Source organism: Scomber scombrus, chromosome 11 (assembly GCF_963691925.1).
Source record: "Scomber scombrus chromosome 11, fScoSco1.1, whole genome shotgun sequence".
NCBI classification, from domain to species: Eukaryota; Metazoa; Chordata; class Actinopteri; order Scombriformes; family Scombridae; genus Scomber; species Scomber scombrus.
In genome coordinates, this window is record NC_084980.1 from 7,247,013 (window position 1) to 7,261,173 (window position 14,161).

The window sequence follows — 14,161 nt, forward strand, 5'->3', positions numbered from 1 at the left end:
AGGGTGGTCTCGATGTGTTCCCTGAGACTGTACCTGTCGTTGGTTGAGGCAGGGGGGGCTGGCGGCCCTTATGCCGTGCACAGGTACACCCTGCGTGGGCCTGGGCGAAGACATGGTCCCGTTTGCTCCAGGAACAGTGCTATCTGGCCGTCCGCCGTCCTTAGTGTGCTGAATCATGGAGTAGACGTTCTCTGAGGCGCTGCTGGGATGGACAGATAGCCACATGTGAAAAATGTGATGTGGGAGTCATATTTCAGGAAATTTACAGGGGGTTGACGCTTGACCTGAGAGGCCTGGGAACATGTGAGTAAGTGCTGGGTGATTTAACTTGCCCTCCTATTGACGTACTTTGCTGTATTAATATATTACCAGTGTTGAGCAGTAATGTATTACAGTAATATTATGACTTTTTTCTGTTAAAAGTAGTGTAAAGGGTTACAGTTTGAAATTCAGTAATTACATTTTCAGTTACTAATCCAAGTAAAGCTCCATTCTTTGGTGTGCTAGCTGTCTTAAAGGGATTAATGGAGGGTTGATAACAATAGCTACAGGTATGCCTACATTTAGTAGTCACCTGACGCTGGTTTTAGTTCAGAGTTGGAGGGTGTGTGAATCATCCAGCTGAGGCAGTTTGTATGATTTGTAAGATTTTGAGCTGTTTGAAAGCAAAAGTAAAGAAATTAGTAATATAACGTGTTACTTTTGCTGCTTAGTGATAAGTAATATAATTAAAAAACTAATATGTAATAAGTCATTAATTACAATTTTCTAGGAACGTAAACTACACAGTATATAGTACAGACGTGCAAGTCCTATGCCACCAATTTGAAAAGGCAGCAGGTGGATACATCTTTGGCGCAGATGCTTTTATGCTTCCTACACACTCTGCAATGTCTTAAAATGACAAAAGAAATGAATGTAGACAGCAGCCAAGAGAAAGCTGCAACAAGCTCATTGATTGCTTAGCAACTATCTTAATGTAAAACACTTTAAAACATGGTAAACTTTAAAAAAACAAAAAAAACAATCCATTTGTATCTCAAGCTGGCTTTAAGATTAGTCGTCTGCTCTTTGATTCTTGTCTTTCACGCTGCCGTAAAAACCTGGCCTCTGTTATAATTGTGTAACTCCGTCTCCTTTTCAACCAGCAGAGGCTATTGTGTTTTTAGCCTTCTAACCCACCTCAGCTTAAATGCATAGCTGAGTGTTTTTTTCTCTATTTTGTGCAACTATGTAATTTATTTTTAACAGTAAGGTTTTCAAAGAGTCCCCCCCCCCCTTTGTAATACTTTTTTCTGCTTTTTGTCTATGGTGCCATTATGTAACAGCCACTTTAAATGTATGCAGTGCAATCAATTCCAACCAAAGGAAAAAAGACGGCTAAATATTTTCTTCCATTAAAATATTTATGAAACTATGATGTGACGTTAATGCCCGGCGCTGGATTAATTTAACAGCCCTCTCATTTTCAGGGTCAGTGCACTTAAATGTTTCTTTCATTCCCCTCCTACCGCTCAGCCACCCTGTGCTGCATACTTACTCAGAGTCCTGGTTGGAGATGGTGGAGTTGCGGTTCTTGCGGAAGCCGGAGAAAATGGACAACACGCTGCGTCTTTTCTTCCTCCTCAGTGACTGGCCCTGATGGAGGGATGACAGCTGACTGAAGGGGAGAAGATGAAGAGAAAGATTATTGGTAAAGTACGGAAAGAGACAAATAGGCTAGGATGAGTGATGGAGGACTTTTTGTGGTCAAAGTTATACTGTTAATGCAATCAGCCTCCAACCACTAATATTGATCAGTGCATTCTATATACTGTTTATGATCATTGGCTTCCTGATCCCAGTTTTAACAGCTGACTTCATTACATGTTTTACTTATGCTAATGAACCATTTGACAATAATAAGCTATAGATTTTTTTCTGTGAGTGGGCCTGTACAGACAGTTTTTGGCAGTATTTGACAGTGGGCTAGTGGGCATTAAGTACACATTTCCATATGGCCTTTCAACTGTTTGAGAACTGCTATTTTCATATGGTTTGGGTGGCTATAGTGTTGTCTGGCTGACATATATAATTATCATAATTAAGATTTTTAAACTATGGTCTACCCAAGTTGCTAAAGTTGCTAACAAATGGCTTAAAAAGAGAGTCACAATGTGTCAAAATCACCATTAAACTATCTTAAAGCCTTAACCTAAACTGTACTACTCATTAAAATTAGCTAGTGCACACCAAGTATTTTATTATTATTTATTAAAAATAAATATATATTTGTTTTATTAGCACAATTTTGGGGTGTTAGTAGTAATAAGGTTTTAGTTTTTCCATTTGATAGTTAGATATGTGTTTCTATGTGATGTTGTGGATGTAGCTGCTGTAACCAAGCAACTTCCTATGAAATATCAATACAGTATCTATCTATCTACCTACCTACCTACCTACCTATCTACCTACCTACCTACCTACCTTTCTATCTATAGCAGTAGCCTGGTGCTGAAGGAGCCTTGGTTGTTGAGAATGGAATGAAAACCCTGTTGTAGCTTTTTCAAACAGTTATACTTTTATGTTGTAAAACATGAAGGTTTCACTCAGATTCTCAAAGTGCTGCTTTAAACCTGCATTAATGGTTCAATCAATTCATCTTTATTTATATAGTGCCAAATCACAACAAAAGTTATCTCAAGGCACTTTTCACATAGAGCAAGTCTAGACTGTTCTCTTTAATTTAATTAAAAAGACTCAACATTCCCACATGAGCAGCACTTGGCAACAGCAGCAAAGAAAAACTTCCCTTTAATGGGAAGAAACCTCAAGCAGAACCGGGCTCTAGGCGGACGACATTCAGCATTGACCGGTTGGGGTTGATAATTACAATAAGCACCTTCCTTTGAGCTCTGTTTTTGGTCTCCACCAACTCCTGAGGGAGATATCTAGCTTTTTGGCTTCACTTTGTCTTTCTGCCGTCTGGTGCTGATTGAAGTGGGCTTTTACAGCCTTTTTAGGGGGGAAAAAGTTGCTTGTTGCTGCCAAAAAACGATGCAGATGAAAGCTGTCAGTCAATCCTAAAGTTGCGAGCCAAGAAACCAAAGCTGAAAGACACTAAAATTCTGCATTGAGCTGAAGGGAACTGCAGAGTCAGGTGACAATTATCTTTGGGTTCATCACTATATATACACACACTCAGAAATATTGATTATAGCCACTTTAAAGCGAGCCAAATGATTAAATCATCACTGGATTAAATACAGTACTTAAAGGGAATTTAATTTATTGTGTCTTTTGGTGTTCTGTCACATCATCAAGCCACTGAAAACAATGTAGTCTGGAATTAAATTAGTCATTAAAAAAAAATACATAGAAAAATGTCTGATCACACAATTTCACATTCAATAATTGGAACAGGGAAATTGACTTCACCTCCCTAATTTGCTGTAGCCACTTGCAGTATATCTCCAAATGTATCTTAATGCTGTAGCTTATGCTGTTGTTGTTTTCTACACAATATAATTGTTTTTGGCCACAGGTCTAATAAAAAAGTATATGAAACAGTTAGAGTCTCTTATATAGAAAAATGAGAGCAACAATTCTGCTTAACTGCTGTAAAATTTGAAGAAAAATTAGCTGGACTCCTGACAGTAAACACCATGATTTATTTTATATCTTGGAATTTGTTCTGGTTATTGAATAAACAGAGCCACAGGTGAGGCCTGTATTCAGTGCAAATGGAACCTCTCCACTATATTATGGACATAAGTCTCTATGCCTGAGTGCTTCTGGATCTCGCTGTTCATTCATCATTGATAATATTATACTGTATGTCATGAGAGAACAAACGCATTATAGAGGAGGACATTAAATAGATATAGATAGTTATTAATGCATGTAGTAGAAAAAGTAAATCGCATATAGGAAAAATACTGGTGTGAAAAGACTTGATTCATATGTTCGTATGCAGTTAACAACCTGATGCATCTACATACATGTTAAGCAGTCAAAAGATTGATATCATTCAATTTTCTCTACATGCACTGCAACATGAATTATTCTCTTCAATTCAATACAATGTGATGGAAGAGAGATAAGGCGTCCATTTTAATTATACTGAGCACATCACATTCAGCAGGGTTCTCTTCAAATTATTAATTCAATCTCACATAATTATGACTCAATATCTTATAATTAGAAGTCAAAATGTCCTAATTATGAGGAAACATTTTCAGAATGAGAACATCTTTGTTATAATCATGAGAAAACTATCACATAATTATGATGAAAAAGAATGGACAAGACCTTTCGCCATCATTTCATGCTTTGGTAGACACTGACATGCGTACATGGCTCTATCATTCACGTGTTAACACAGCTCAGGTATCTTTCATTATTCAACTAACTACGTTTATTGATGAGGTGATGAGCACATGTTAACCTACTTAGATCTGCAGTGGGCAGTGGAAAAGGGGGGGGGGCATTTTACCAGCTTTTAATTTGATATAATTAACTTGTAAACAACCAGCAGATACTGACTACTCACTAACTTAAGATTTCTGACGTTAAAGGTACCCTATGGAATTTTTGCTTACATTCAGTGATACTCGTCAAAACGCATCATCTTTATCGTTGAGGTCTAACAACATTTTGAATCCATTTCCTTCCTCATAAAACATTAACAAACCCCCATTTTCATAAAAATTTTAAACCTGCATTGTTTACATCCATATGTATTGCGTTGCCTGTGTGCATGCATGCGTTTGTTTTTTGTGTGTACACAATAAAGAAAACTGGGACTCAAATGTGAAAACAATGCTCCATAACAATACTAGTGGTGTAAAACTACACATGGTGCCTTTAATTGCAGGGCAGGTAGCCAAAACAGTAAAGCTGTCGGCTGTAAAACCAAAACAGCGAGATGAGAGGCGCTAAAGAGGAGCTAAAATGCTGTGTAGAACTAACACAATATATGTTGGGTAGCAGCAGCAGCAGGTGAGCAGAGTGGCAGCAGCTTCCGTCCTCCACCTACATCTACACAAGATGCATTCAAGCACAGCACAGAGTGTGGAACACCTGCGTTTTGGAATCGCTCGGACAAAAATAGACACGAAGAGAAGAAAAATAAGCTGAACTCGTGCTCATGTGCGTAAAGCGGAAGCGAAATGTGAGCCGATACACAGCTGTACTGATTATTATAGAGTGGGTGATAATTCTCTGTGGGTGCGCCCTTTCACAAACTATCAGTCATTTAATCCGTTGCTTCAGGGTCGCTGGAGTAATCCACCAGCCCCATGTCCTACTTACAAGCATTGCTTTGACTGGTAACTTGACATCAATAATCAAATCCTTTTGTCATAATTAAAGGATAACTATCTCCTAATAATCATTAAGAGATAATTGCCTCATACTAATGAGAACTGTCTCACATAATTACAAGATTAGGTTCTTGTAGGTCTCCTTGGATACGCCTCTGTTAGATGTTTAAGAATAAAATATCAGGTTACCAGATTTAGAGTTTAGTTCTCTTAATTGTTATACTTTCACTCTAGTGTGTGAGTGTTGAGGCCAGCTTGGCAGTGATGTATCTACTGTATATTTAATCATTGCATGAAAAGAAAATGGTTTCTGTGTTCTACCTGTCAGGGAGAACTCTCTTGCTGTAGAAATCAGGTAGTCCATCCTCCAGCATGTTGACTGCTCCATTCTCTGAGCAGTGCTACACACACACACACACACACACACACACACACACACACACACACACACACACACACACACACACACACACACACACACACACACACACACACACACACACACACACACACACACACACACACACACACACACACACACACACACACACACACACAGGAAACAGATAGAATAACAGAACAACAATGATCAATCCGGCATGTCGACAAAAAGCTGAAAGGCTGACAAAAGGTATTATCATTTGGAATGGCTGGCCAGCAAAACCAAACCCACTGCCAACACGAGTCTATTTGTAAAACAACTCCTCACCATGCTGCTCTAACTGAGTTTGTACCAATTTAGAAAAAAGCTTTTACGAAGTCTCAAAACAAACCGTCTGCTACGTTAGAGGCCTCCCCGCAGCCCCTGGGAGATGACTGTGCATGATCAACATTGGAGTCACAGAGACACATGCGACAGATTTCTACTTTAAAAGGAACTTATTTTTGGAAAAAGCCGCTGGCATGGAAAACAAGATGAATAACAGAAGTTCAAACAAAGCAGTCGAGAGATTAAAGAAAATCTTCACAACTATGCATAACTATCTCACCTCTAAACCTTTCTGAACTTTTTTGTGGCAACACACACTGACTGAACTTCATGCTGTATGAGATCAAAAATGGGGCAGTTAAACATACACTGTGATGCCGGTAGCACAATAACAACTTTTTAACAAGGTTCCGCAAAAAAGAGTCTCAGAAACCATGTTTAAAGTGCTCACAACATCACATCTCATACATTAACTCAGAGGAAAGCTGATTCCTACCCACTGAAGATCAGGATAAGGTCAAAGGTCACTGCTGTGTCATTTGCCATCAACTCACAGATTCTGGAGGAAGGTGCCCCGCTCTGTGTCTCCGCGGAGGGCGTGGCCTGACGTGGGTAACGTGGCGTAAGGGAGAGCCGTTGGTGGGAAGGGTGGAAAGACACTCCCATGATGCCGAGTGGGAGAGAGAGGCGGAGTGCGGTGGAGCGGAGGGGGTGGGAGAAGAAGTGGGCTCGTCACATAGACCTGCAACCAGGCGGGAAAGGATTGTGAAAAAAATGAAGATTTATATGTCACATCATGTTTTGAGTTATACATGCTTATCTGCTTAAAGTTAGTCTTCTTTGATTACAGAGAATTTACATTACACTCTGTATAGTAATTCATACATTTTTTAATTGAGAACCTATATATGAAAAATATTAATAAAAACTAATTAGCTGCCCTGTGAGAGAGGAGACTATTAACTGTCATTACCACTACTATTGTGAATACACTTTAACTGGTTAATAATCTGGTTACAATTAGGGTAGTAAAAGCTATAGAGAACATAAATATTTATAATACTATATTGAATGTCTAAGATACGGTCACTCAGTTCATCATGGTTTGAGGCACACTGCTTGCATGGCTGAAGAAACACTCCAAAGTAGAATGAGCTATGAGGATTGTTGTAAATGTTCTGCTACATGAGCACTTGAGAGCTGCCAGCTGTGAATCAAAGCAGAACTCACTCAGTCTGGTGGAGACGGGACGAATTCTCCTGGTTCTGGAGCTCCGCTTCTTAATAGCCATGGTGTCCTTTTGTCAGAGGAGTTAAATTGTACAATGAGTGTACAGTGATTTAACATAAGATGATGAATAGATTAAAACAGAAAAGAAAACACAGAGCAAATACTATATATATATAGTCCTTGTGTATATTTCAGAGTAAGTGAATCATTACAGTTTAGCCCACTTGCATAGTTTCTGTTAATAAACAGTGATTAAATGATGTGAATTTGGACTCATTTAAGTGCTAATCTGTTCGAATGTTATACACCAAAAACAGGAATATTGGACTGTTCTCATGTAAAGTGGAGTTCTGTCAGATGCAACAACACATACAAAGGCTGAATGACTTTCAAAATATGCATCCACTTCATGACAATAAAGAACAAATTAATGTTGTACTCAGAACTCTGACACATACAAGTGCAACAAAACAGTCATTCAAGTCAGAATTCCACGTTGGAAACTTGAGCAAGACCCATCTAGCCCGAGTTCACCAACAGAAAAATTGCAATATGGTCTCTGTCTCTCTTTTTCTCTCTCTCTCTCTCTCTCTCGTTGACTTGTGTTTGATAGAATCCTTTATAAGCATGTAGTAATGTCCTACTACTCCTGTCTCTTTAAAAGTGAGCAAATGTGATGCTTGTGAAGTTCAGAGGCTTAACATACAAACATCTCTTTGCTGAGGGCGTCCATGTTTTCCGTAGTAGTAGGTGCACTGGGACACATTTAGATTGGAAACATTTACGTCTGATTTGCAATGGATTGCAGAATAAGGCTATTAAATAAACCACAAGGATTATGGGAAATGTGGTCTTGATTTTGAGAAAGCAGGTCATTCATAGAACTGGTGTCGAGCGGCAGTTAGTGGCAGTGGTCTATTTTTGCAGCAGTAACAGTAAACCAAGGTGTATATTTACACACAACAATAACACATTAATATAGGGAGTGTGATTGGCAATTGTGCAGTGATTGGCAATTTTCATTTTTGATGTATGTATTGATCTTTGTTTTGATGAATTGATTCATTCTGTAACTCAATAAAATGTCAAATGAAATAGAGAAAAAGGCCCATCTCGACTTCCTAGAGCCGGAGGTGTCTTCTTCAAATGTTTGCTTTATCCTTCTAATGGTACGAAATCCAATGATATTCAATTGAAATTGAAAAGCAGCAAAAGAAACTTTTCACTTCAAAAGCATACACAGCACTATGAAGCATTATCGGACACTTACTATTCCCAGATTGATGCCCAGGTCTTCATCGGGGAATTCCAGCGACTCGACTATTCTGGACTGTCTGATTGTGCGTCTGCCCGTCCCGACGTCATCCCAGCGCTTCGCCTGAGACACCTGCCGCAGCTGATGCAACACACAGACAACATCAAAAAATATGTGCCGTCATGTACTCACACGGTGACGACACCTGACACAATATCCTTCAACACAGTTTCAGAGGAAGAGAGCTTCTGCCTTTGTAAGCAAGAAGCTCGCAAACAAAGCAGAGGGTACTTTGCCATTGTTTGCATGAATAAAATACAAGTTTGTGATTATCAAAGCAGAGCGAGGCATGATAGAGGACGAACCCGCGCTCTGCAGCAAAACAGGGAGAGGAAAATGAGATGTGCAGGCAGTGAATTGAATGCAGAGCAGGGCAGGCACTGTTATTGCCAGAAATCTATTTCTGCCTGCTTTCCACTGGCTTCATTTTAACCAATTTGATTATATGTAAAGGAGGACCTGCAGGTTCTAATCACGTCCTTAACAGACTCACATCGTGTTGTTATGTTGTCTCTCGGCGCAATATTCTCCAAAAGCTGCTCTATACTTAAACCTTCATCGTGATATGGCAATGACAAAAAGAACAGTGCCTCTTTTTTCATATAATTACAGGACCTTGAAGTTCAAAATGTACAACCTTTTTTGACAACCAGAGTGGTTTGTATCAAAAACTTCCAAGACGTGAAATTTTAGAAAAGTCCTCCAACATGTTAGAAGAAGCTTTTCATAAATGATTGTAGAATGGTATTGAGTTGCTGCACTTGATCCCAATGGCATGGCTACTGTTCTGATTTTTAACTCACTCGATTGAACTTGAAGTAAATGTTAAAATTTGTTGAGTGTTATTGAGATGTAAGTGTATTCTCAAGCCACTTCTGAGCTGACTGAAAATCAATGCTCTACACTAATGTGACTGGAGGGATAGATGTCTTTATTTTGAAGCATTTTATCAATGTCATGTGTGATCTGGGATCAACTGTTGTTTGTACATTGATAGTTATATTCAGACTGTAGGGCTACATGCTTTGCAAGTATAATTTTATTACATTTTTCTTGAGGACTCATCATGCAACAGCAAAAGATATAAAGACAACTTGATAACTTTATTATTATTTCGATTGAAGTAGTTCTGTAGAAATAACCATATTGGTAAGCAGTTAGAAAATATGTGGAAATTAATCCAACCAATGAGAAGAAATCATAGAGGATGTGGCTACATCCAGTCTCTACAACCTCTAACCTATTTCTCTGGGATGAGTTTTGATCTATAGAGTCTCATTATTTGAGTTGGATTGAATTTCCACATATTTGATCTTTGTCCTCCTCAAAATCAATTTTTGTCAAGTTAAAGGCCCTGAAAACCTATTTTCTCAATTGGCCTGAACTGAATAAATCATAGACTATATAAAAATATATACATAGTCCCTGTTATATCACCCAGTGATTTGTGGACTCGCATTTTGAGGCCTTGAGTTTGGGACACTGCCTTCTTGGATTTTTGAGACAGAAATAATGAGAACTGACCATAAACACTAGCTGGTAGTTTGGTTAGTATTGTGCATTTACAGTCTGTGGTTGACTGTGCTAATGCTAATGCAAAATTTCACTAGGGACAACGGGCTTAAGACCAGTAAGACTTACTGGAGTACAACCAAACTTTTTAGGCAACCAAAATGTTATAATTAACTTTCATAAACAGAAAACAGTGAAATATTAGTGGCTACTACAATGGCTATAACTCTGACTCTGAAGGATTTACGGAATATTTACGTTACCTAACCAATGTCGCCATGGTAGCAACTTGTCAATCACAATGTAGCCACACCTTAAAGCATATCCTGCTTTATCATCAAATATAAATGAAATTGGATCATTATTTAGAAAAAAAAACATCATGCTGCATTGAAGAAGACTTGAAAGTAGCAATTGAGACGATGGGTAATAAATCAAGTAAGAAGTAGGGTCATTTTCTCATTGACTTCTATACAATTGGACTCCTTTTTAGAGCCAGTTGAGTCGCCCCCTGATGGCCACTAGATAGAATGCAGGTTTAAGGCACTTATCAAAAATCTTGCAACAATTTAAAGCTTAAGTCTGTAACTTTTTGTGGTGAATATATTTTTATAATCCATCTTTATCATGTAATGCAGTATATTTGTGTGACATCACTCTGTTGGCTGACACTAGTTCACTTTTTTTAATCTTTACCAAAATCAAGGTGTAACTATTTTGTTAACACCACACTTGATGTTTCATCATCTTCACTGGAGAGTTACAGATTTCTGCTTGAAACTGGAAGAAATTTTTGTTTTTCTTTCTACAGTTCTACAAAGAAGTCATGCAGTAAAGGGATATTACCAGTACCAGCGTTTTATGAGTGGTGTAGAGCTCTTGTAGAATCTGATCCACGATGGAGTTGGTTAGATAGGAGACAACAGACAACTTCACCTCCCTGACATGAAGAGAAACGGAATAACAAATAATGAGTCAATATCTTAGCTGAGGTTCTTTTGCCCGACTTGACCCTTTTTAACCAGCTCTCTCTCTTACTCCAGGGCTCTGTTGATATCCTCAGCTGCTCTCTCCATCAGGGCGTTGCGGATGGCCGAGCGAGGGATCGAAACTTGCTCGGATATGGACGACAGGGGCGGGCTGAGTCTCTCTGCGGCTGAGCTGGACATCGGACACAACTCACGGCACAGAGATACCATGGAGTCCACCACCACCTGGACAGGAACACACCGAGACATGAACAGATCACACCTTACACACATTCTCAGTATATTCACATTCATGTTTCCAATGTGAATCCATTTATGTTTAATTACACGTTGCCTGTGTTTTCGTCTGCTCGCTTAAATTTTCATCAAGCACCTTTACTTTGACTTGTTGCCATCTTTTATTTATGCAATGCTGCGGTAACAATTCATATGATCTATTCAGTACCTTCATTCAGATCTTTAACTCTATCAGAAAGGTTCCCAATAAAGCACATTTACTCATGAAGGCATAAATGTGGAAATTCCCCTGTTGATATTTTTGGCAATTTCATGGATCTTGACCTTTGCAAATTAGAAATGCAGCCTTATGCATACCAACAACACTGGAAAGCACAAACAGATATGTAAATTAAAAAGTAAGTTTAAATTCAACAGGAGGTATCCCGTATTCCTCCTCAGGGTGTGCCGATTTTCTTTTTTTTTTTCATCATTCAACTGCGTTGTGCTCCTGAATCCCGATGGGAACAGAACGGAACTATAAAAAAAACATTAAACTGTTCTTTCCTTCGGAATTTAAATGCTGCATTTCTTTTGAAGTCAGCATACCTGCACCACACACACACACACACACATACACACACACATACACACACACACACACACACACACACACAGCCACACGCTATTAATGGGCAATTTAAATGCAACTAGTCCAGCTCCACCACTGTTCAAAATATGGATGCATCAGGGAATGGCTGTTTCTGATGATTCCAGCACGGCCTACCTGCAGTTCCTTGTCGGCAGCTTTCGCCAGTTCCCCAGCTAGATTGTCCAGTCGCTGTTTGACCGGGCCGTCCACTGACAACACGTGGGCCAGCTCACACAGGGACGGATACAACTAATACACACATAAACAGGAGGACAGGGGAGAGAGGAGGTTCAATATGAAAAGTAAAAGTAGTACTCATTAGGCAGAATGTCTACTCTCATTATATGTTATATCACTATATGTCTTTTATGTATTATATTATTGGATTATTATTGATGTATTATAAGCAGAATTTGATGTTGCAGCAGGCTGAGGTTGGAGCTAATTTTGACTAGATGATATACTGTTGGTTAGTTTAACAACACCATCATTTTATAAGAAAATCATGTATTTTATGAACCACCTTCTAATCATTTATTTTCATGTATGCAGTATTTTTATTCATAAGACATTAAAAAGAACTGTGAAAAATCTCTCCAGCTGTGTCTATCCTTCTCCCAGGCCCACCGACTTTGCACTCATTTAATCAGTTATCTGACTATGCAACAATTATTCTTGTTTCTTGCTTCTCGTTGCCATATGATAATGTTAGGTCCGTTTTGCACTCCTCTTTCACTCAGTCTAGCCCACACATTGCACAGAGGAACAGAAGTCCCATTTTCTGTTAGCTAGTTGCTTGCTTGTCTTGGTCAAACATTTTTGGTGACAAGGCATTAATACAGCCAGCCAGCACACACCTCTCCATTTCTATATAAGATGCAGAACATGAAGTGTTTGTACAGCAGCTGAAAGAAAGGTCACAGTGGACAGGGCCTTTCTATCACTTGTTGAGGTGCTTGACACATTCTCCTGTGACACATTTTCCAAACATGAATCGTCTCCCTCAGGCCCTCGCTACCCTATTCATAGTAAGCTGTACTGTTGAGACTCTTTTTTTGACAGTGGGATAAAAACTAGCATCAGGGCATCAGTGATGGCATACAGATTGAACTCTGCTCTCCTTTTAAAGAGAATTGAGTGGAGCATTGGACTGTAGTGAAATAAATTGGACTGTAGTGAAATAATTTGAGTGTTCAAAACCGAGTCCTGTTGTCCAACCCTGTCATTGTCACTGTTAATGTTTATTTAGTATAGTTTTTATTTGGTTTAGAACTGGATTTAAATGCTTGTGTGTGTGTGTGTGTGTGTGTGTGTGTGTGTGTGTGTGTGTGTGTGTGTGTGTGTGTGTGTGTGTGTGTGTGTGTGTGTGTGTGTGTGTGTGTGTGTGTGTGTGTGTGTGTGTGTGTGTGTGTGTGAGTGAGTGAGTGAGTGAGTGAGTGAGTGAGTGAGTATGTATGTGTCTAACATAGCCTACTTTCAGGGACAAGTTTCAGACTAAAGACCAGGGGACAGCTTTGTGTGTGTGTGTGGTTTATGTGGCTGCTATGTTCAGGTGACATTAGCAAAACTCCTGAACATGTTTGTGCCGGTGTATATTTATCCATATGTTTCATTAATGACGCTGTAGCTGTCAGCTATGTATATGTGTGAATATGTAGTCACTGCGCCAGGTTATGCGATGCTGTTAATGTACATCTTGCTGCCTTTCACATTACCTCTGATGATGTATAGGGCTTGTATGATTTAACTGTGGTGCATTCAGCCAAGTATAGTTGTAATGGCCTTTTTTGGTTTATATATGCGTTTCAGAACCTTTTAAGTATGATTGGCTTTGCATCGGCTAGGCCCACCTGATTTTTAGTAAGCCCACCCACACTGTGATTTCTGCCTACGCAGCCGCCTCCTCCAGCAGAACACTTGCTTTACAGTATTTCTCACTGAAATGTCATCGCTTGTTTGTATTCAGTGTTCTATGTGTTTAGCCTCCTACACAAGCATTTGTTTATTGTGAAGAGGATCCCCATTAATTTCTGCTGATTCATATTGGGTATTTGAATTTATGTATAGCTGACTATATGTGGGCAAACACGTTTGTTTGAATGTGATTGTCTTTGTGTACTTATTAAATCCTCTTTTCTATTTATTAAAAAAATGAATGTGCAAAATATGAATTACAAAATGTAGAGGAGCATAAAGTAGAAGGAAAAGTACCTCAAAATTGTACTACAACATAGT

The 14,161-nt window shown here is 39.0% G+C and overlaps 1 protein-coding gene across 1 annotated transcript in view; it reads right to left on the reverse strand.

Moving 5' to 3' along the window:
• The window catches only part of LOC133990744 (capping protein, Arp2/3 and myosin-I linker protein 3-like), a 98,584-nt gene that overhangs the window by 21,890 nt on the left and 62,533 nt on the right, over positions 1 to 14,161 (reverse strand). Inside the window, exons 26-34 of the mRNA XM_062429146.1 lie at positions 12,062 to 12,175; positions 11,108 to 11,283; positions 10,916 to 11,009; positions 8,513 to 8,638; positions 7,243 to 7,309; positions 6,567 to 6,754; positions 5,625 to 5,704; positions 1,541 to 1,660; positions 34 to 202 (exon numbers count right to left, since the gene is read on the reverse strand). Of these exons, the coding sequence (XP_062285130.1) occupies positions 34 to 202; positions 1,541 to 1,660; positions 5,625 to 5,704; positions 6,567 to 6,754; positions 7,243 to 7,309; positions 8,513 to 8,638; positions 10,916 to 11,009; positions 11,108 to 11,283; positions 12,062 to 12,175 (1,134 nt within the window). The remainder of the gene's footprint in view (positions 1 to 33; positions 203 to 1,540; positions 1,661 to 5,624; positions 5,705 to 6,566; positions 6,755 to 7,242; positions 7,310 to 8,512; positions 8,639 to 10,915; positions 11,010 to 11,107; positions 11,284 to 12,061; positions 12,176 to 14,161) is intronic.